The sequence below is a fragment of the Littorina saxatilis genome, linkage group LG14 (assembly GCF_037325665.1).
Source record: "Littorina saxatilis isolate snail1 linkage group LG14, US_GU_Lsax_2.0, whole genome shotgun sequence".
NCBI lineage: Eukaryota > Metazoa > Mollusca > Gastropoda > Littorinimorpha > Littorinidae > Littorina > Littorina saxatilis.
In genome coordinates this window covers 37858956-37883940 of record NC_090258.1, presented here as the reverse complement: position 1 = coordinate 37883940, position 24985 = coordinate 37858956, and the positions used below count along the sequence as shown (strand labels likewise).

Here is a 24985-nt window from a genome sequence, read left to right as displayed (position 1 = left end):
TGCCCTTGCATTCAAGCGTTACTCAAACCATCACTGCTGACGTCATATTTAAAACGTCATTCGAACATCACCATTCACTCCATAATCGTTGTGTCCCTTAATATAATGTAAAAGTGTGCAGTAAATTTGCTCTATCATGTCTTAGGCATCATCATCAACGTAAAATCTTAAAAATCAATTCTCTATCACCGTCAAATCATCATCAACGTCTCGTGTGTAAGAGTCATTTACCACGTCATCGCTGACGTCATTTCTTTTTACGCTGTCCGATGTGTGCTCTGACATTGCTCTCCAGACAGACGAAAGGACACTCCACGAAGGTGATAAGAACAAAGGCCAGGAGGTAAGACACAGCCAAGTTCGCCACGAACTCATAGCTCTGAAATGCAAAGAGGCAATAAGTAAGACAATAATCATCAATGCGACCACAAGGGGGATAAGCCAATTTATCCTACATACGTGAGAGAGACACCCGTGAGATAATAATCGTTCAAATCACACGTGTGTATATCATGTAAATGAGGTCATGTCAAGCAAGTCTGGCAGGGACCTGTTTTTCCACTGCTTATGATGCCAAAGTCACCGAGACAATCGTCATTATAGAAACAAAAATTGCGCTCGCTAATTACCCTCGATGAATTTTTAGAACTAACACGTCACGCCACACTTTCAGAGTGACGTTTCTTTGCTTTGACGTATAATAGATTGCACGAGGCTTTAGAAGAGATCGAGTTTCCAAAACAAGCGTCTTCAATTTAGCTGCCTCGACTGCAGGACATTTTCAGTAAAATAAACGTAAGTACAGTATGTAGGATAAACAGAATACTACATGACTTGCTGTATCTTACCAGATTTACACTCGTTGCTTTTTCAAATAGTGAACAGCTCGCTTTCGCTCGCAGTTCAATATTTCAAAAATCAACTCGTGTGAATCTGGTACGACACAGCAAGCCATCTAGTATTCTCTATAGCTCTCACGCGGACAGCATTCATGTGTGAACTGCTATACAAGTACGATGCACAACGGGTTGCGTGTGTGTGTGTGTGTGTGTGTGTGTGTGTGTGTGTGTGTGTGTGTGTGTGTGTGTGTGTGTGTGTGCTTGCGTACCTGCGTGCGTGTGTGTGTGCGTGCGTGCTATACATGTGTGCGTGCGTGCGTGCGTGCGTGCGTGCGTGCTTGTGTGTGTGTGTGTGTGTGTGTGTGTGTGTATACGTGCGAGTGCGTATGTGAGTGCGTGCATGCGTGCGTTCATTGATACGTGCGTTCGTACGTGCGTTCGTGCGTGCGTGCGTGTTTGCTTGCAACTCAAAACATGGTGTACAAACCAGTTCAGCGAAGTCGATGTAAACGCCGTTGTGACGCGAGCTGATGACGACCGCGATCAGCATGGGGTGCAGAAGGTACACGCCGTACGTGGTGCGACACAGGGGCACGAAGGCGTTCCACGACAACAGCTTGTTGATGAACGCTGTAAGGACATACCAGCAAAGAAGGAGTAAATAAATGAGGATTAAATTGTGATATGAGCGGATCATGTCCATCTTTCATTCGTCCTTGTGATTGTATAACCCGAAAAGAAGTAACGTAGTCAGACAAACCCTAACTTGTCCATGCTTATTTCCCTTTCATTCCAACAGGCGACATGTTGGTATAAAAATTAACATTCACAACCTACTCGTCTAAATATAAGTCTCTCATGTCTTCATTAACACTCACCCCCTGGCCCGCGCTACAGGCATAGATGACCCAGGCCAGAGCCAGGCCCCACAGCGGTCTGGACAACGCCTCAAACACTAACACCTGTTACACTCACCCCCCTGGCCCGTGCTACAGGCATAGATGACCCATGCCAGAGCCAGGCCCCACAGCGGTCTGGACAACGCCTCAAACACTAACACTTGTTACACTCACCCCCTGGCCCGTCCTACAGGCATAGATGACCCAGGCCAGAGCCAGGCCCCACAACGGTCTGGACAACGCCTCAAACACTAACACCTGTTACACTCACCCCCCTGGCCCGTCCTACAGGCATAGATGACCCAGGCCAGAGCCAGGCCCCACAGCGGTCTGGACAACGCCTCAAACACTAACACCTGTTACACTCACCCCCCTGGCCCGTCCTACAGGCATAGATGACCCAGGCCAGAGCCAGGCCCCACAGCGGTCTGGACAACGCCTCAAACACTAACACCTGTTACACTCACCCCCCTGGCCCGTCCTACAGGCATAGATGACCCAGGCCAGAGCCAGGCCCCACAGCGGTCTGGACAACGGCTCAAACACAAACACCTGTTACACTCACCCCCCTGGCCCGTGCTACAGGCATAGATGACCCATGCCAGAGCCAGGCCCCACAGCGGTCTGGACAACGCCTCGAACATTTTGTTACACTCACCCCCCTGGCCCGTGCTACAGGCATAGATGACCCATGCCAGAGCCAGGCCCCACAGCGGTCTGGACAACGCCTCAAACACTAACACTTGTTACACTAACACTTGTTACACTCACCCCCCTGGCCCGTACTACAGGCATAGATGACCCATGCCAGAGCCAGGCCCCACAGCGGTCTGGACAACGCCTCAAACACTAACACCTGTTACACTCACCCCCCTGGCCCGTCCTACAGGCATAGATGACCCAGGCCAGAGCCAGGCCCCACAGCGGTCTGGACAACGCCTCAAACACTAACACCTGTTACACTCACCCCCCTGGCCCGTGCTACAGGCATAGATGACCCAGGCCAGAGCCAGGCCCCACAGCGGTCTGGACAACGCCTCAAACACTAACACTTGTTACACTCACCCCCCTGGCCCGTGCTACAGGCACAGATGACCCAGGCCATAGCCAGGCCCCACAGCGGTCTGGACAACGCCTCAAACACTAACACTTGTTACACTAACACTTGTTACACTCACCCCCCTGGCCCGTGCTACAGGCATAGATGACCCATGCCAGAGCCAGGCCCCACAGCGGTCTGGACAACGCCTCGAACAAGGCCGTCTCCATGCCAGTCCACTTCCTGCCGCCCGCTCTGTTCTCCAGGTACGTGATGTAGGGCAACACCGCCACCACCACCAACGCCAACAACCAGAAGATCACCAAAGGAATCTGCAACAGATTGAACGGTGAATTCTAGAACCAGAATAGATGATGTTCGGAAATTACTCCGTCGGGTTTGTATGGGTTGTGAAAGAGTTAATGCCCTTGCTTGTTCCTCGGACAGACAAATGCGCACGTGCTCGATCGATCCTCAGTGTACACGTGTTTTCGTCCCTTCGCTAGTGATTGGCCCCTCCAATATTTGTTCGAGTAAAAGCAAGGGCATTCACTCTTTCACAACTCCTACAAACCCGACAGAGTTATTTTCAGAATTCGTCTGATGTGTTGCTTACAATGGATTTCAGGATGGGAGGCGTGTGTGTGGAAATGAAGCTGGTGGGGGGGCTTTCTTCAAATTTAGTGGCGACAGGCAAGGGAGACCACAAATGATGAAAACAAAGCTTCACATCCCATAAAGCATTCTGAATTCGGATCAGCTATTGGCGAATAACGAACAAACGAATTATTACTACCAAAACCAACCATCTAACACAGAGAATTCAGCACATGGAACAGAGCTCCAGATTCACAATCGAGTTCCATGGAGACTTCTCTGTGCAAGCATGCATGAGGAGTTAAGCACGAGTACAAGCCCACTTGAACGCATCTATACACGCAAGCAGGCACTTTCGTATAAACGCACGCACACCAAAACACATCGCTGCCACAGATATAGGCAGACAGACAGACAGACAGACAGACAGACAGACATAAACACACACACACACACACACACACACACACACACACATATAAACATCGCAGCAACACACACACGCGTACACAGCCAGCCAGCTAGCCAGCCAGACAGCCAGACAGACAGGCACTCAAACATACACAGGGTACATACATACCCTTCTGAACTTGATCTGTCGCTTTGTGGCATGCAGAATGTACCCCAATCCCATCCCGATGGCGTACACACCCATACGGCAGTACGGCTTGACGTACACCTTGGAAAAGTAGTCCGTGTTTCCCATTCTGCAACATGTCAAAGGTCAAACAAAAAGAAAGTCTACATTATTGGAACGTTGATTTTTGGACAAAACAACACATTCACAAAAACGTCGAACTATCGGCCTTTTAAAGTTGACAAACAAGATACACAACAGACAAACCCGATGATAACTGACGCTGCTACTTATCTTAGAATAGTTGACAAACAAGACAGACAACAGACAAGCCCGATGATAACTGACGCTGCTACTTATCTTAGAATAGTTGACAAACAAGACAGACAACAGACAAACCCGATGATAACTGATGCTGCTACTTATCTTAGAATAGTTGACAAACAAGACAGACAACAGACAAGCCCGATGATAACTGACGCTGCTACTTATCTTAGAATAGTTGACAAACAAGACAGACAACAGACAAACCCGATGATAACTGACGCTGCTACTTATCTTAGAATAGTTGACAAACAAGACAGACAACAGACAAGCCCGATGATAACTGACGCTGCTACTTATCTTAGAATAGTTGACAAACAAGACAGACAACAGACAAGCCCGATGATAACTGACGCTGCTACTTATCTTAGAATAGTTGACAAACAAGACAGACAACAGACAAACCCGATGATAACTGACGCTGCTACTTATCTTAGAATAGTTGACAAACAAGACAGACAACAGACAAGCCCGATGATAACTGACGCTGCTACTTATCTTAGAATAGTTGACAAACAAGACAGACAACAGACAAGCCCGATGATAACTGATGCTGCTACTTATCTTAGAATAGTTGACAAACAAGACAGACAACAGACAAGCCCGATGATAACTGACGCTGCTACTTATCTTAGAATAGTTGACAAACAAGACAGACAACAGACAAGCCCGATGATAACTGACGCTGCTACTTATCTTAGAATAGTTGACAAACAAGACAGACAACAGAGAAACCCGATGATAACTGATGCTGCTACTTATCTTAGAATAGTTGACAAACAAGACAGACAACAGACAAGCCCGATGATAACTGACGCTGCTACTTATCTTAGAATAGTTGACAAACAAGACAGACAACAGACAAGCCCGATGATAACTGACGCTGCTACTTATCTTAGAATAGTTGACAAACAAGACAGACAACAGACAAGCCCGATGATAACTGACGCTGCTACTTATCTTAGAATAGTTGACAAACAAGACAGACAACAGACAAGCCCGATGATAACTGACGCTGCTACTTATCTTAGAATAGTTGACAAACAAGACAGACAACAGACAACAATCGATGTTAATTGATTCTGTTAATTATCATAGACTAATTTTGCATTCCAGATCGACAAAGCAAAATGACCTAATTATTAAGACCAAAATATAACAGGCCAACTTGCAAATGCATGAAACAATATCAAATGAGAGTTTGTCGAGTCTTGTGCACATGTTTGAAATGCATCACGACTGTTCACTGGCTTCTTGCGTTTTCTGGGATTGGCATTTAAAACTAGGCCGTTTTAAAAGGAGAAGAGAACAATATCTAGAACATGTCGTCAGACAGAGTGAAACCCAATTTACGGGTGTTTCAATAATAAAATTAACATTATGACTTGTGTCGGGCATCAGCGACCAATAGATCAGAAATGACAGCTAAGAAGGGAGAGACCTGTGGAAGGCAATATAACTGACCTGAGCACGTTACCGTTGATGCCCTGGTTGAGGATGAGAGTGGACAGAATCTGTATCACAACAAGGCCTGCCAGCATCATGAAGCCCAGCTCTGGCATGCTGAAACACAACACACATGCTGTACACTGAACGCTGTACACTGACGGATGTACATTGACAGTCTTTGTATCCCCACCAGCATCATAAAACCTACCTCTGGCATCCTGAAACACAAGACAACACTGCATAACAGAACGCTCTATACTGACTGATAAACAGAACGCTGTATTACAGCTAGTGAAATCAGGATACACGTTTCTTGACCTTACACATCTGACATGCTTGAAACACCAGGAAAACGTTGTTCAGCGTAGATTGGCTACGTAACAACTAGTGAAACCAGAATGCTTTACTCGGGTAAGAAGGCATATCTAAGATTCAGACAAAATAGCATTGAATCTTCAAAGAACTCACCATAACAATGGAATGAGGAAGAGAGGACTGAGCAGACCGAACTGAAAGTCGTTGACCAGGTAGTAGGTGTGAGGCATACACTGCAACATACAACGCACACCCTGAGCAGCCTAATCTGTCACTCCTTATTTCAGTCAAAAAAGGGGGGACAACTGGAAAAATCATCTTCAACTTTCTTGTAATGCACACGTTGTCATGGTTCCACGACCTTCACACAAGACGCAAGTCTGGTTGACCCTCGTAAAAATGGCAAGGTCACAACGAAGTAAAGTTATGGTAGAAAACGGAAAATTGTTCTTTCCTTGAACGTTTTTGAGTAAGACCTCCAGCCGTATAATGCAAAGACCCATATTCACCCAAATTACCTTCATTTCCCCCAAAGAACATTCTCCGTTTAGATTGTTTGGCAGGCATGGTTAAACCCGATTTACTTTCCGTGAAACAGAAACCAGAAAGGACATACATCTTTGGGAAGTGGCAAACTATGATAAAGTGGCGTGTTAGACACTCCTAGAGTGTTGTTTTCTTCTCCAAAAGTAATACACAGGGGATCAAATGCTGCCAGACGATGAATGTACCGATACTCTGCAAACGCGTCGTCAGTGTTTTCCTCAAAACGTACACAATAACATAACAAATCAGATATTAAACGGTGAAAGGAAACAAGACAGCAGTTGCCGTGCGCGACGACATTTCTAACCAGATCGCCCAGTGTGAAAGGCAAACCAATCTTTCATCAGTAATGGCTATCATTTTCTGTTGCTGATCAGTTCCATTAGAAGTGTTCCAACTAGTTGATAACGCACAGCCAAACAACAACAACAACAACAACAACAACAACAAACAAACAAACAACAAACAAACAAAGAAAACAGATCTGGAATGCAGGCTCTGTTTCTTCAACTCTACGAAACCGACAAGGCCGCACGTTTGTACCTCGCATTTCTATCACTCAACCAAGCCAATTAAGTGACCTCAGAAAAACATTAAACCTTGTATGATCACAAAGTCACAACACAGTTCTAAACTCATCAGGGAAGGAACACACACCATGCTATCAGCCTCGTAGAAGTTGGAGAAGAAGAAAGCGTTGGCCCACCACTTGTCTTTACAGGTGGCCACGGCCTGAATCTCGTACGTCCAGCGCGGCCCTTTGCCCATGTAGGGCATCAGGTTAGTGAAGAGGAGGATGGCCAGCCAATAGCACGGCCCGATCCTGAAACAGTACAGGAAAAAATAAGCTTAATGATATACGATACCGATACATCCACAGCCTTACGATTGATTTTCTTCTGCTATGTTGAAGTCACCAAGACAGATTTCGTTCTCGAAATTCTTTGTCACTTTCTCGGGAAACACGCTGAAGAAGTGACAGAATGTTTACGTAACGCCATTATTCACGTTTGGTTTCTTTTGGAACTTTTGTTTCAGCTTTTTAAGTCAGAGATTTCACTTCAAAAGAGAGGGTCAAAAAGAGACGACTTGGTTGCTGTTACACTTAGGTCTACAAATAAATTCATCTGGAGACTAGAAGACACAGAGCATAATTGTATCAACAAAGGTCTATCTCTGAATACGCCTTTAGACTAGAAGTCACAAAACATAATTGTATCAACAAAGGTCTATCTCTGAATACGCCTTTAGACTAGAAGTCACAAAACATAATTGTATCAACATAGGTCTATCTCTGAATACGCCTTTAGACTAGAAGTCACAAAACATAATTGTATCAACATAGGTCTATCTCTGAATACGCCTTTAGACTAGAAGTCACAAAACATAATTGTATCAACATAGGTCTATCTCTGAATACGCCTTTAGACTAGAAGTCACAAAACATAATTGTATCAACATAGGTCTATCTCTGAATACGCCTTTAGACTAGAAGTCACAAAACATAATTGTATCAACATAGGTCTATCTCTGAATACGCCTTTAGACTAGAAGTCACAAAACATAATTGTATCAACATAGGTCTATCTCTGAATACGCCTTTAGACTAGAAGTCACAAAACATAATTGTATCAACATAGGTCTATCTCTGAATACGCCTTTAGACTAGAAGTCACAAAACATAATTGTATCAACATAGGTCTATCTCTGAATACGCCTTTAGACTAGAAGTCACAAAACATAATTGTATCAACATAGGTCTATCTCTGAATACGCCTTTAGACTAGAAGTCACAAAACATAATTGTATCAACAAAGGTCTATCTCTGAATACGCCTTTAGACTAGAAGTCACAAAACATAATTGTATCAACAAAGGTCTATCTCTGAATACGCCTTTAGACTAGAAGTCACAAAACATAATTGTATCAACAAAGGTCTATCTCTGAATACGCCTTTAGACTAGAAGTCACAAAACATAATTGTATCAACAAAGGTCTATCTCTGAATACGCCTTTAGACTAGAAGTCACAAAACATTATTGTATCAACAAAGGTCTATCTCTGAATACGCCTTTAGACTAGAAGTCACAAAACATAATTGTATCAACAAAGGTCTATCTCTGAATACGCCTTTAGACTAGAAGTCACAAAACATAATTGTATCAACAAAGGTCTATCTCTGAATACGCCTTTAGACTAGAAGTCACAAAACATAATTGTATCAACAAAGGTCTATCTCTGAATACGCCTTTAGACTAGAAGTCACAAAACATAATTGTATCAACAAAGGTCTATCTCTGAATACGCCTTTAGACTAGAAGTCACAAAACATAATTGTATCAACAAAGGTCTATCTCTGAATACGCCTTTAGACTAGAAGACACAAAGCATACTTATATCAACATAGGTCTATCTCTGAATACGCCTTTAGACTAGAAGACACAAAGCATACTTATATCAACATAGGTCTATCTCTGAATACGCCTTTAGACTAGAAGTCACAAAACATAATTGTATCAACAAAGGTCTATCTCTGAATACGCCTTTAGACTAGAAGTCACAAAACATAATTGTATCAACAAAGGTCTATCTCTGAATACGCCTTTAGACTAGAAGTCACAAAACATAATTGTATCAACAAAGGTCTATCTCTGAATACGCCTTTAGACTAGAAGTCACAAAACATAATTGTATCAACATAGGTCTATCTCTGAATACGCCTTTAGACTAGAAGTCACAAAACATAATTGTATCAACTCCCAAAATCCTGACCTGACCAGACGATGGAAGATGATCATGCCGTACTCTTTCCAGGTCATGACCTCTGACATACTCTTCCCCTTGAAGTCTTTCTTACTCTTCATGAAGTTGTAGGCTCCCAGCGTGCCACTGGAACATAAACCATACATATGTGTAGCTAGGGCTTCGTTACTTCATAACAATACAATGCAATGCAACCACATACGAGTCAGGGAGAAACAACGAGCAAGGAGTGTGGGATCAAAGGATGTATAAAGAGTCAGCCGCTAGCTTGAAAGAAGAGTCAGGACGAGAGAGAGATCTAGGAATGTTGGATATACCATGAGCATGTCCCTAATTGTTTTATAGCGAGGGCATTAAACATGTATTTGAGAAAACGAACGAACCAACGAACGAACGAACGAACGAACTTTAGTAGTCACGGATAAAGATTTTAGGCTGACGTCTGGTCTTACAATCTGTCCCTGCTAAAACTACCGCGCCGCGTATAATTGGAGTCAAAAATAAATAAATATTTGCAATCAAACAAGAACAAAAGTGATAGATGTCGAACAAGGAGAAAGACGGAAGAGGGAGTGGGGTATTTACCTGAGGATGTAGAAGGAGTCTGCAGCCAGAGTGGTGTTGATGACAGCCTGCACCCACAGTGTCTGGGTCAGCTTTACTCCGTCCACGTGGTTATCTGTACGACACAATAGGGACAATAGCCTGCACGTGAGAAGAACTATAAACACAATAACAATAAAAATGTACTCACCAGAAACATGGACCTTTCATCGTGAACACGACCATGTGCCGGTTTAGACACAATGTCTTCGTCAGCAAATATAAGGAAAAATGACAGAAAGAGAAAGAACAGAAAAAAATCAGTAAAGAAAAAGACAGACAGAATCACACCGAACGTTCAACTAACGAGCGACCATGGTTTCTTTTTAGTTGAATGTTAGTTGTAATATTTACATCTGGGTTGTGCTCGCAGAAAGCTCTAACGTCCCTAAAATATTTTGGACTAACTTGCTTCAATGCAAACAAACACTACAAACAGAGATGAGAATGGACAATGACCGATGAAGACAAACTAGTTAATACATTTCGAATTTAGACCAAAATTTCAAAATGGGCATATATGTTCTTATCCTTGGATTAAAAAACCAGACAGGCAAGGATTCGCATATATGACCATGGAGCGGTTTACTGATTCACAATGAATGACACTTGACCAAACGGTGTACCGAGATAAACAACAACAAAAATGTAGGAGGTAAACAAGAACAATGTCCCAAACTTACTCTGCTCGTCAACACTTTTGTTATGTCCCTTGAACATGCAAATAAAGATTATGTAATGAATTGAATTTCAAAGTCACAACGCCTCTAGTTTCAACACCATACCACGGTTCTCTTCGTGTGGTATCTTGCAGAAGCTTCCTTGAATAGACGACTTTTGGAAATATCTCCTTCAGGTTTGTAGGTGTTGTGAAAGAGTCAGCTTTTCTTGCAAAACCTCCGACAAACAAAGGATGGACCAATCACTGGCGAGAAATCGGTCGGAAACACGTGTTCCGATCCTCTCGCCGCCAGTAATCTCTCCATCCTTTGTTTGTCGGTGGTTTTGCAAGAAAAGGTAACTCTCCAGCAACCCATTCAAACCCGACGGAGTTATTTTCGGAATCCATCTATTGCTGACAGTACTCTCAAATTTTACCAACAACAATAATAACAATAACAGCACTTTATTGTCCATTAAAATATTACATAAAAATGGGAAATGTTCTTCGGCACAGCCTGCCTGCCTGTAAACGATTATAACCAACATTTTTTACAGGACAACACACATAAAACATAGAACATAAAAAAGAGGCAGACTGTCATCTGTGCCACGTGATGTTGCTGACTAGCCTACATCACAATGTCAAGATGCAACCTGACGCGTGATGTTGCTGACTAGCCTACACCACAATGTCAAGATGCAACGTGACGCGTGATGTTGCTGACTAGCCTACACCACAATGTCAAGATGCAACGTGACGCGTGATGTTGCTGACTAGCCTACATCACAATGTCACGTGACGCCTGATGTTGCTGACTAGCCTACATCACAATGTCAAGATGCAACGTGACGCGTGATGTTGCTGCCTAGCCTACATCACAATGTCAAGATGCAACGTGACGCGTGATGTTGCTGACTAGCCTACACCACAATGTCAAGATGCAACGTGACGCGTGATGTTGCTGACTAGCCTACATGACAATGTCAAGATGCAACGTGACGCGTGATGTTGCTGACGAGCCTACATCACAATGTCAAGATGCAACGTGACGCGTGATGTTGCTGACTAGCCTACATCACAATGTCAAGATGCAACGTGACGCGTGATGTTGCTGACTAGCCTACACCACAATGTCAAGATGCAACGTGACGCGTGATGTTGCTGCCTAGCCTACATCACAATGTCAAGATGCAACGTGACGCGTGATGTTGCTGCCTAGCCTACATCACAATGTCAAGATGCAACGTGACGCGTGATGTTGCTGACTTACCCACCACGTCATGGTTGAGGTAGAGGATAACGTATAATAACTAGCCTACATCACAATGTCAAGATGCAACGTGACGCGTGATGTTGCTGACTTACCCACCACGTCAGGGTTGAGGTACAGGATCATGTAGACGTTGCCCAGCACGATCCACGAGATGCTCAGCACACGCACACCGTTCAGACAGAACAGAGTGTCCGCAGATCCCTCCGCCATCACGCGCTTCGTGCTGCGCCGGAAGGAGAAGGACAGGATCATGTCGCGCAGCAAACTTAGTCCTGCAGGTTATGGGGTAAACAGTGTTGTTTCATTGTAAAATTATGAAACAGTATGAGGATAATAATAAATAATAATACGAGAGTTTATAAAGCGCACTTAAGGATGAAAGTCGCTTGTTCATTTCAATGTTTGTTATTCTCTCAGGTGCCAGGAGATTGGTTCAGTACAACTCTCGCTTACTCTATTACACATGTCCAACGCATTTAGAGCGCGTACTTCCCTTTGGTTATTTGATCCATGAAAAAGTATATAAATCAGTTAAAGACTACTACCATGGAATAAACCACGACTACACAATACTTACACAAAAACCAAGAGAAACAAATGTTTTCAGGAGAAATGTCAGGAGTAATGTTTTCAGGAGAAATGTCAGGAGTAATGTCAAGAAAAATGTCAGGAGTAATGTTTTCAGGAGAAATGTCAGGAGTAATGGTTTCCTTAACAGACACAAATTGGAAGTTTACAGTGGACAACGCCAAAGATCCGACAGTTATCCTGATAATGTCTTTGGTGACGTCATATCCGGATTTTATTGAAAGTTGAGGCAGCACTGTCACGCCCTCAATTTTCAACCAAATTGATTGACATTTTGGTCAAGCAATGTTCGACGAAGTCCGGACTACGGGATTGCATTCAAGTTACATTAATTAATGAGTTTAGTCAATAAAAATCTCAAAACTCTGAGTGCATGTGTTTCCAAAACCTAGTGGGAATTTTTGAATTTTGTGTTTGACGTCTTCAGGTTCAGACAGCACGAATACGAGCGCAGTTCCTTACTTTGCAGACGGAATCTCTCACCTCCCTCGCCCCTTAAACACCAAAAACCAGACAGGGAAAAAGAAACTGAGATAAGTTCAGTTTTCAATGAATGAATGAATGAATAAATGAATGAATGAATGAATGAATGAATGAATGAATGAATCAATCAATCAATCAATCAATCAATGAATCAATCAATCAATCAATCAATCAATCAATCAATCCATCAATGAACCAATCAATCAATCATTCAATCACAATTGTCATACAGCTGATTACCACGTCAAAATTTCAAAATATCAGAATCATGTCGTCTCTTCGATCCTTACCTCTGACAATGGGCGCCTTTCTAATAACCACCTCAGGTTTGATGCCATCGTTCCTCTTAGCAAAATCCGACATCGGCGACTCTTCGGGAATGTTGTACAGTGTGTGCGGGGCCGCCCCAAACACGGAATCATCATCCTCAGACACGCTCGACATCTGTCTCTCGTACACAGACCCGTGTCGTGCACACCCCGGTGTGCGTTTGATTTTCGTAGGAGCGCCACCCCTACCCGGCATTCTCGCATCGAAAGGGGACAGGTTACTAGCAGGGCTTACTGGGGGAGAGACGTCTAATTCTAAATTTCCTATTGCATGTATGGGACTGGATGGTTCGTATTCAACTTGGTCAAGTTTGCCTGGATCGGATGTGGAGACTTTGAGATGTTCGACTTTCTTCTGCTCGGATCTTGCCTTCCTCTCTGGCGAGGGCTTCAGGAGTGCGTCCCCCAAAAGAGACTTGAGTAGAGGGAGTTTTGACCGGGATTTGTTATGTGTCTCGCCCGACTCAAGGTCGGCAGTGTCTTTCGTTGTGTTGGAACTGTCTGTGTTATTGCTTTTCGTTGTGTCGATATCGTTGGTTGCATTTTGTTTTTGTGCGTCGTTCAGCAAAGGAGATTTGACTTCACTCAAAGGATCCGGGGTTTCGTCGTCAGCTTCGTAAATGGTTTCGTTGTCTGTTCGTGTGAGTGAGTGTTTTTTGTATCTCCCGTCATTGATATGCGAACTGTTCGTGTCAACTGTAGCTGTTTTCGTTGCCAGTGGACCGTTCTTCGCATCAGTGTTCGTGGCTGGTAGTCGGATATCGGGTCGTGTACCGGAGCCAGTTGAAACGGGTGAGACTGGTTCCTCTGACGCAAGGGAAGTGACGTCAGGTTCTGATGACGCTTTCCGCTCCAAGGCGTTTCCTTTGTTCACCTTGATCTCCGACAGTTGATAACCGGTTTGTTCATAGCCTGAAAGAAATGCGAAATGGTAATTACAGGGGATATTTCTACTACAAAAGTAATTAAAATCAACTGCCTTAAAAAGTTATGCGACAGTCGTTACATGACAATCTCCACGTACCCCAAGAATCGCTCTAACAAAAATCCAGTTTCACGGCTCCCCAATACGCACTATAGAAGCCGAAAAAACCGTAGGCTACTAGAATTTCTGGAAGGGGGTCCCGTGACGCACTAAACTTGAAATGAGCGGGTCCCGGGACTCACTCAATTTTTGTTATCATGCGTACAGTCGGAACTGATGTAATCGTCTGCTAGCTTCCATGCAGAATAGACAAGAACGTTCACTTGGCTGAATTTTGTAGACGAGAAAATGTCCTGCAGGATCTCCATCGACCCACATTTACAGACCAAATCAAACCAACAAGACAAGGCAAGTAACACTTTTGTGTCACAGAACTCCCAAAAGTCTTTCCGGTTTTGGAACCCTCTAGTAAAAAGTGTAATTGAGGGTCCCGGGACCCTCCTGGTAGAGCGTCGGCGGGTAGCCCTGCAGTAACCGACTTGAAGGAAAGAAGGTAGAGCGTCGGCGGGTAGCCCTGCAGTAACCGACTTGAAGGAAAGAAGGTAGAGCGTCGGCGGGTAGCCCTGCAGTAACCGACTTGAAGGAAAGAAGCTAAGACCGATTGACACAAAAAATGCACAATAGTCTACCAGCCAGCCTTCTATGTCATGTATGAAACCTGGAAATGTCTGTTCCTGTAAACTTTTATGACGGAAATGTAATCTATAGGGTACGGAGAGTCAAATTAGCTTGGTTGCCTAAAGTTGCACTTTGGGAAATTCTCAGAATCCAAGATGGCCGCCCAACGGTCATCTTGAAGATGGTCAATATATAACTTTTGATCCAGATGGGCTAAAGAGTCGTGTAATACCTCAATATAGGTTTTTTGATGTCGGCGAGTTCATTTCTGAGGTTGGTTTGTCAATCCTGTCAACAGAATCCAAGATGGCCGCCAAGATGGCCGTCAAAATATATAAAAACACATTTCTCGCCATATCTGGGTTTCTAAAGCAGCTAGATTCATGATCTTAGTGCTGACCATGTTTCCAAAGGCTGGGAAGCCGTTCTGATATCACCCAGATGCAAGATGGCTGCCAAGATGGCAGGTAAACGCCATTCACGCTCAAATCAATGTCACACAAAAATAAGGAAAACGCCATATTGTTTGTCTTTTGTCTGAAAGAACATGTTAGCATCCAGTTAAAGAGGCAACTTTCAGAAAAGCCGATGGGTCTCGATGGTGGGGATGGACAGAAGGAGAGCAAGCACAAAGAGGAAGGTGAAAGAAGGCGAGCGATGGACGCAGCAGACCGGACGAAGATTGCAGAGGAACTGCAGAAGTACTCGCACCCTCTCATTGTTGAGTCCACTGACCTGTACAACATCGTCAACGGGCAGATCGCGCCAGCAAAAGTAGGCCTAAATGTCCAAGATGCACTCAAGATCGGCAGCACTCAAAGTGAACAGTTCGCCGCTTCGCTTCACAGCACATTCCATGGCCCGATCGAGAGGAAAGTGAAGACCATGCAGGAGATGAAAAAGGTAGTGGTTGTGAAAGACAAGGCCATCTTTGACATTGAAACATTATTCGTACGGCTTCAGATCATTAGGCAACAACGTGGTGTGAAGGCGACAGACATCTTCAAGTACGAACTCAGTCCCGTACCTCCATCTCTCATCGACGAGTTCGGGAGTTTGAGGAAAGGAGACAAGGCTGTGCTCGTCAAGTGTCTTGGTGTGCCGGTCAACAACGCACCTGCACCAGACGTGGTGCTGGTCGACTCCTGTACCATGTTGTGTGGCCTGTTGCGGGGACAGCAGGAGATTTTGTCGCGAGTTTCGGCGCTCGACTGAGCCGCTATCCTCCAGCAGCACAGAAACTGGTGTTGTTTGACAGGTACCATGAGAATCAGCCAACTGCGAAGGACCACGAGAGGATGAGGAGGGCAGGGGAAGGATCAAAGGACTTCCGTCTGACACCCACAACCCCCCTCCCACACGGAGAAGCTATCATGAAGAATGCCAACAACAAACGCCTCCTCAGCAACATCCTCTGTGGATATCCTCTGCAGAACAACGTGGAGCTTGTCAGCAGTTTCGATTGTCTTGTCACCCATGAGGAGGCGGATATCACGCTGTGCAGCTACATGCTGAAGGCTGCAGCAGGCGGGGCGGAGACGATCAGGGTGCTGTGTGACGACACTGATGTGTTCGTCCTTCTCGTGTACTTGGCATGGAGGAAGAGGATACAGAAGAGCATCCAGATGGAGAAGTGGGACGGCACGGTGCTTGACATTCGCGCAACAGCGGACAAATTGGGGGACAAGTGTGGTCAGCTACTCGGCATGCACGCCTTATCGGGCTGTGACACCGTGTCGTACCCCTGTTACAAGGGCAAGAAGTAAGCGCTCAAGGTGCTTGGAAACAGCGACATCCTAGGCCTGCAAGATGTCCTTGGGGAACCAGACGTCAGTCATGACCAACTTAAGGCCACTGCCGACTCATTCTTCCTCGCGCTGTACAGTCAGAAGAAGGCCAAGTCCCGCAATGGTGCAAGATCCAAACTGTATCTGGGCAGGAAGAAACCACCACCTTTGAAGAGGCTACCACCAACAGATTGCAACCTGAGGCTGCATGCTCTCCGAGCACATCTGCAGATGATGTTGTGGAAAGCAGCAGACCATAAAGATCCACCAGCCGAGGCTCATGATATCCGCTGCTTCGGATGGGATATCGATGAATCTGGTGCTGTGACACAATCGCTGTCTAATGCGCCGATAGCACCGCAGCAGCTCTTAGATGTCGTGAGCTGTAGTTGCAGCGCCGAGGGGAAAGCGTGCAGCGAGAAGAAGTGCAGTTGCCACAGTGGGAGACTTACGTGCACTGAATACTGTTAATGCGAGGGAGGAGGTGGCTGCTGCAGCCCTTACACGAAGCATGAGCCTGTGGTGGAGGAGGAGGACGAGGAGGAGGAGGAAGAGGAGGAGAAGGAAGAGGAAGAGGAGGAGTTTGTTGAAGACGACCAGTAAGACGAGAAAGAAGCTGACATTGAAGAAGGAGATATGGTTTCAAAGTTTGAATCGTTTGTTTGCTGTAACGCAAGAGCAGTAGAGTTCTATTTCGGTCGTGGCGTGCCAGCTAAGCTGCTTTTGGACATGGACTTTCCCACATGGACTTGATTGAGGTCCTGAAAGTTGCCTCTTTAACTGGATGCTAACATGTTTTTTCAGACAAAAGACAAACAAATATGGCGTTTTCCTTATTTTTGTGTGACATTGATTTGAGCGTGAATGACGTTTACCTGCCATCTTGGCAGCCATCTTGCATCTGGGTGATATCAGAACGGCTTCCCAGCCTTTGGAAACATGATCAGCACTAAGATCATGAATCTAGCTGCTTTAGAAACCCAGATATGGCGAGAAATGTGTTTTTATATATTTTGACGGCCATCTTGGCGGCCATCTTGGATTCTGTTGACAGGATTGACAAACCAACCTCAGAAATGAACTCGCTGACATCAAAAAAACCTATATTGAGGTATTACACGACTCTTTAGCCCATCTGGATCAAAAGTTATATATTGACCATCTTCAAGATGACCGTTGGGCGGCCATCTTGGATTCTGAGAATTTCCCAAAGTGTAACTTTAGGCAACCAAGCTAATTTGACTCTTCGTACCCTATAGATTACATTTCCGTCATAAAAGTTTACAGGAACAGACATTTCCAGGTACTCTTTTTGGCAAGTAGACTACAACGTTTACACACCGTTGGAGAGAACATGTACCTTGTTCGCAATCTTACAAAGTGTTCTTGTTTTGCCTTGCCTTATAAAGTAGCTTTCAATCATATCAGACAACCAATCCCGTACCTCCAATGGTGTTCCTGCGACGTAGCTTGTCCTTAGGGGGCGGGGCTAGGATGACCTTTAGGATGCCGTACTGGCGCGTGTCTTTCTTGTAGCCAATCATAAACTCCGGCCCGTGTTTCACGCGCAGTTTGCGCCTGCGCAGATATATGTCGTAGGCGGTGCCACAGAACACACAGCAGGCTAAGAACACCAGGAACGCCCTGTGAAGAGAACAGTGATTGAGACTTCATGAACAGTCAACACAGCATGGCTATTACGTGTGTAGATTACTAGAACCCACATAATCAAATCTCACTTGAGGATTTTGTTTATGAATCTGCAAAACTCGAAATTCACCTCTTTTTTGTGCGTACGTGTGTGTGTGTGTGTGTGTGTGTGTGTGTGTGTGTGTGTGTGTGTGTGTGTGTGTGTGTGTGTGTGTGTGTGTGTGTGTGTGTGTGTGTGTGTGTGTGTGTGCAAGCGTGATGACTGTGCGTGTGTATATGTGCATATGTGTCACTGTGCATTGTACGTCTGTGCGTACGTGCGTGCGTGTTTTTGTCATGAACAAGAAAGGTGAGTGTTAAACGTACACAGTCCAGAGCGCAGAAGGGTCCCAGTCGATGTGTCTGCCGTGAAAACAGCGAGTGTCCCTCACAGTGAACGTCATGTTACCCCACGCGTTCTCCGTTACGACTGTAACACACATTGTCATGAGGGTAACACACACGGGGGTTAAAACACTATATAATTATAGCAAATGTTCATGGCTGTAGGCTTTGCATTACTGACTTTGAATCGAATGCAACACGTGAATTTTGAAGGGTACCGTCAGTACTGGAATAATTTAGTCGAAATACTTTTTTTTAACAAGAAAGAAAAAATAGCAAAGGCAGAAAAGTATTACTGAAAATAGTCCCCCCCTCCCCCCAATAAAACACAACAAAACAGGTCAGGTTCAAGGCAGAGGCAACATGCAAAGTGTAGCCAGACATGTGGAGGTGTCACTCACAGTTGTGTACCACGTGCTGAAGGTCGAGCTCTGTGCAGTCGGCTGGCACACAGATATCCGCGATGAACGGTGTCAAGGGTACAGGAAAGGGCAGGTCCTGAAACGTAGACATGCCAGGTGAATCTTCTCAGTAAAGTAAGTACAATGCACAAGTACATCGCGTTAATCTGCTAATGCATTCACTCAAAAGTGCAATTTCTGCCTTATTGTAGAGCATTAACGACTACACTAGTGGTAAAGATTTCACGGAACCCCGTTCATGAAGGTCAATACATCGAGCACACATGTAGTTGATAACGATAGATTCATTTGAATTGTGTATCGTGCTTGTGATTGTGTTACCATTTATTTAATGTTTATTTGTTTTTAATGTGTATTGTTGCTGTTATTAAGATTATTATATTTAAGATTGATTTAAGGCGCTTATGTTGTGTATTGTTGCTGTTATTAAGATTATTATAATTAAGATTGTGAGACGCTTAGAACTATTATAGGATTTGCGCCCTATAAATACCCTTATTATTATTATTTAAGTTATTGAGACATCCCAGTGCACTAAGGGATTTATAGAGCAAATCGAGAAAATTCATTATTGAACGAAGCGCATAGCGCTGAGTTCAATAATTATTTTCGAGATTTGCTTTATAAATCCCTTAGTGCACTGGGATTGTTTCAATAACGATATTGTCAGTACCGCCAGAGAAAAAAGAAGATTCAAAACGCACATTTTGCAACGCGCATTTGGATAGGCGTAACTGTGTGGTCAGGTTTGTGTCAGATCTACTTTTGTGTGGGCTGTCTCAAGTGTGTCGTGCTTTCGTCACACGCAAACTCTTGTTTTAATTTCTGTTGGTAAATTCCAGTGTAGCGTTAAGCTAAAAAGTGATGATCTTTCATAGAGACCTCATTTAAACTCGGAGAAAGGACTGTGCTCTTAGTTATTTGCGATTCGAAACCTTCATCGAGCTTCGACAGATTGACTGTGCAGAGTTTTGCCCCTTGCCAAGGTCGACGGAAAGCACATTTTCAAAATAAATGTGGCATGTTTCTCGTGTGGTATCTTCACTCATCGGGGAGTCTGGTACTAAATATGAACGGTAAGAATGCTCTGAACCCCACACGTATTATATCCCCATCGTTTTATCGTTCACATTTGCCCAACATGTTAATTTGCTGAGCGGGATTTATGTCGTCTGCTAGGCTATGGCAATCGAACCACTGCACTGAGTCTCATTTCAAAAACAAAAATTGCTCGTCACGTTGCACTGAGTCTGCACGCATGAGGCAGGCTGGTAATAAGTCTTATAATATAATATAAGGTAATAAGAACGTTCTAAACCCTACACGTTTTCGATTCCGATTGTTCTTGCCTTGAAATAATAATTCGGAAAACATTCATTTACTGAACAGATGCAGTCGTATTTCAGTGTAGTCTGCTACGTGCTGATCTAGCTGCTACGTTATCGGAATAACACTTGTGTTTTCTGTTAGCTGCTGGGAATTGTATACTAACTCATCATTTGGTAATGTGGATAATAAGCTACATGCCACTAACATGGCATAGTTATGAGAGGAATCTTCGCAAGTCGAAACTGAAAAATTAGACACAGCGGGTTCTATTTTTAGATCAGTGGCAACTGTGGCACAGGCACATGCAATCTGTCAGAAAAAAAAACCACTTCTGCTTTAATTGAGAAGCAGGAAATTTATGGTCATAATCATTGGTATTGTGGAGAATATAAGCTACATGTCATTAATTAATTCTGAGGATGAGAGTACACTCTCGCTTAGGCAAAGGGCGGAAGAATACGCTCTGTGGAAAAGTTAGCGCACTCCAAGAGTGCGCTAACAGTTTTAGCGCATCGCCATTAGCCAATCAACTGGTTCACATCAGTCATGTGACACCAGTACTTACTGACAATTATTATTATTATCATTATTATTATTATTATTTAAGTTATTGAGACATCCCAGTGCACTAAGGGATTTATAGAGCAAATCGAGAAAATTCATTATTGAACGAAGCGCATAGCGCTGAGTTCAATAATTATTTTCGAGATTTGCTCTATAAATCCCTTAGTGCACTGGGATTGTTTCAATATCGATATTGTCAGTATCGCCAGAGAAAAAAGAAGATTCAAAACGCACATTTTGCTATGCGCATTCGGATAGGCGTAACTGTGCGGTCAGGTTTGTGTCAGATCTACTTTTGTTTGGGCTGTCTCAAGTGTGTCGTGCTTTCGTCACACGCAAACTCTTGTTTTAATTTCTGTTGGTAAATTCCAGAGTAGCGTTAAGCTAAAAAGTGATGATCTTTCATAGAGACCTCATTTAAACTCGGAGAAAGGACTGTGCTCTTAGTTATTTGCGATTCGAAACCTTCATCGAGCTTCGACAGATTGACTGTGCAAAGTGTTGCCCCTTGAATATTGACTCCAAGGCCACGGTTAGCACATTTTCAAAGTAAATGTGGTATGTTTCTCGTGTTGTATCTTCACTCATCGGGGAGTCTGGTACTATATATTGAACGGTAAGAATGCTCTGAACTCTACACGTATTATATCCCCATCGTTTGTTTGTTCACATTCGCCCAACATGTTAATTTGCTGCGGGGTTTATGTCGTCTGCTAGGCGGCTAGGGCAATCGAACCACTAAACTGCAGCAGAGTTTTGCTCGTCTGCACGCATGAGGCAGGCCGGTAATAAGTTGTATACATTGTAAGAACGTTCTTAACCCTACACGTTTTCGATTCCGATTGTTGTTGCCTTGAAATAATAATTCGGAAACCATTCATTTACTGAACTGATGCAGTCGTACTATTTCAGTGTAGTCTACTATAACAGAGTCGACTTCCAAGGTCTAGCTGGTACGTTATCGGAATAACACTTGTGTTTTGTGTTTGCCGCTGGGAATTTTATACTAACTCATCATTTGGTAATGTGGTTAATAAGCTACATGCCACTAACACGGCATATGAGAAGAATCTTTGCAAGTCAAAACGAGAAGAGACCATTGTGGAAGAGACACAGCCTCTTCTATTTTTAGATCAGTGGGAATCACTGTGCCACAGGCGCCTGCGATCTGTCATAAAAAAAACACACTTCTGCTTTGAGCCGCAGGAAAGTTTTGGTTAGTTTTTGGTAAAGTGGAGAATATAAGCTACATGTCATTAATTAATTCTGAGGATGAGAGTACAGTCTCGCTTTGGCAAAGGGCGTAAGAATACGCTCTGTGGAAAAGTTAGCGCACTCCAAGAGTGCGCTAACAGATTTAAGCGCATCGCCATTAGCCAATCAACTGGTTCACATCAGTCATGTGACACCAGTACTTACTGACAATTATTATTATTATATTAGTGAAGTTGACAACACAATGTCAATTACACATTAACATGCTTCCATTTGAAACTTCGAGGTCTTCATCGGGGATTGACGCCCGACCAAAGGTAATTGAAGCCCGATGGAGCGAAGCGACGGAGGGCTTCAATTAGACTTTGGGAGGGCGTCAATCCCCGATGAAGACCTCGAAGTTTCAAATGGAAGCGTGTTAATGTTATTGTAATTCAATCTGACGACGATCTCTTTCCTGCTTTCATGCGATGGTAAACAGACAGAATTGGTTCTGTTCTGTTCACACACTACTTTCAGTCCACCTACCTGCAAGGGTCAAGTCCCAAGAAATATGTCTCTGTATTCCTATCGTATCACTCTCCTCCTGTTTTGTTTTCTTTCACATACATTTTCCCTTCTTTTTTGACGGGTTTCTGGACAGCAAACTCAAAACAAATTCTTTTCATCACAAAAGCGATCTTTGGAATTGACTGACGTAGTCCGGAAGAATTCATGCATCAACTTACGTCACGTATTCGAAGTCATCACTTCGCATGCCTTACGGTATATTTCGTTGGTACTTCATATTTCCTACTTGTAAAATGACCCTCAAAGCTAACCGAGACTAGTTGAGGCTGTATCAATGCGCCTCGCCAGCAGGTTGTTAATGGATTTTTTAGCGAGTGGCTATCGACAATTAGTCACCTGTAATTTCTAATGAGTTGGGGCATTCTGACCAATCACAGGATCTGTTTCATTAAAACGCAAACTTGATTGAATTACAATATATATTAATGATGTCGGCAAAGGCATCAAAAACATCTATTGGTGAGGGTGACACATAGAGCATATTATCAACTACCAAGGACAGACCAGTTTCTGGCAAATGTGCAAGACATAATCTCACATCATTATGCGATTGTTTGGTGAACACATTTTCTAAATCTCTCTTCGCAGTCAAAATTAGATGAAAAAGAAAATAGGGTGGTTTTTTTGGACCACCCTGTATATGAATTACGAACATCGTCTATTTCCAGAATATTGAGGCGAGGGCATACATTTGATACTGACATTACTTTTGCAAGAATCTAATTCCACCCCCAATCAGTAATCCAACTATGACGAATTCAGCACATCAACTAAGGTCAACTACCGCTGTGTAAACCGAACCGAGACCCACATACCAGCGAGGTGACGATCTCCTGCAGCCAGTCAGGCGTGGCGAGGAAGACGGAGCAGTACTGGGCCTGGGGCTCGTGGTCGTCGTGGTTGAAGAACGTGTCGTGCGTCTCGTACTTGAGCGTGTTCAGGCACTCCTGGAAGTTGCCCTTCCACGTCAGCGCGCCCATGAACAGCCCTGAACCCTGCTTGCCCGTTGCGTCGTAGACTGGGGCAGATACGGAGAAACAAAAAATCATCATCATCATCAACATCAACATCAACATCATGATCCCCATCATCATCATCATCATCATCATCCCCATCATCATCATGATCATGATCATCATCATCATCATCATCATCATCATCATCATCATCAACCCCATCATCATCATCGTCATCATCATCCTCATCATCCCCATCATCATCATCATCATCATCATCATCATCATCATCATCATCATCATCATCATCAACGTGAGCGCCCCCACAAACAGCACAGAACTTTGCTTTCCTGCAGTGTCGAGGAACAAGAAGAAAGAAAACTGTGTTCAGAGAACTGAACTTTGCTGAACTTTAAACAAGGATTTAACGTTTGAGCTTGGACCTTTTCTCACAATCCATCCGTGAGACAAACAACATCAAAAAGCAGAAGAAGGAAAAAGATTAATAAGTGTGTGTGTGTGTGTGTGTGTGTGTGTGTGTGTGCGTGTGCGTGTGTGTATGTTCGTGTGTGCGTGCGTGTGTGTGTATGTACCCGTGTGTATGTGTGTTACGTGTGTGTGTGTGTGTGTGTGTGTGTGTGTGTATGTGTGTTACGTGTGTGTGTGTGTGTGTGTGTGTGTGTGTGTGTGTGTGATCGCGTGTCGCCTTTTCGCGTGAGAGGATGATATTCAGTTACAAAAAAAAAGTGTTGACTGCAATTTCAATATTTTGTTGGAGACCTTTTTTGTCGAGAAACTTAGAGAAGGGTTTGAGGAGGCTTTTTGGCACTCGGGAAAAGTTGAAGAATCAAATGATTTTTTGAGAGGCGATATTGCATTCACATTTCTGAATTTCCATTTTCGCTTGTACGTGCCACCAGTTTATTTAATTTGTCAAATTTCATCAGTGCAATCATGAACTCTTAGAATGACAATACAGACTAATGTTAGAAAAACATAAACTCGCGTGTGTACATGCGTGCGTGCGTGCGTGTGTGCGTTTGTGCATGCAAGCATGTGTTCGTGCGTGCGTGCTTGCGTGCTTGCATGCGTGTGTGTGTGTGTGTGTGTGAGTGTGTGTTTGTGTGTGTGTGTGAGTGTGTGTTTGTGTGAGTGTGTGTGTGTGTGTGTGTGTGTGTGTGATCGCGTGTCGCCTTTTTGCGTGAGAGGACTCTCTC

The 24985-nt window shown here is 43.9% G+C and overlaps 1 protein-coding gene across 1 annotated transcript in view; it reads right to left on the bottom strand.

Moving 5' to 3' along the window:
• Nucleotides 1-3: 3 nt before the first annotated feature.
• Nucleotides 4-24985, bottom strand: part of LOC138947713 (uncharacterized) — a 52688-nt gene continuing 27706 nt past the window's right edge. The window contains exons 3-17 of the mRNA XM_070319253.1: nt 23628-23830; nt 19114-19210; nt 18695-18797; nt 18123-18322; nt 13250-14200; nt 11981-12160; nt 9934-10027; nt 9358-9474; nt 7243-7408; nt 6193-6272; nt 5740-5838; nt 3955-4081; nt 2917-3109; nt 1327-1469; nt 4-379 (exon numbers count right to left, since the gene is read on the bottom strand). Coding sequence (XP_070175354.1) covers nt 248-379; nt 1327-1469; nt 2917-3109; nt 3955-4081; nt 5740-5838; nt 6193-6272; nt 7243-7408; nt 9358-9474; nt 9934-10027; nt 11981-12160; nt 13250-14200; nt 18123-18322; nt 18695-18797; nt 19114-19210; nt 23628-23830 — 2885 coding nt within the window. The 3' untranslated portion in view covers nt 4-247. The remainder of the gene's footprint in view (nt 380-1326; nt 1470-2916; nt 3110-3954; nt 4082-5739; nt 5839-6192; nt 6273-7242; nt 7409-9357; nt 9475-9933; nt 10028-11980; nt 12161-13249; nt 14201-18122; nt 18323-18694; nt 18798-19113; nt 19211-23627; nt 23831-24985) is intronic.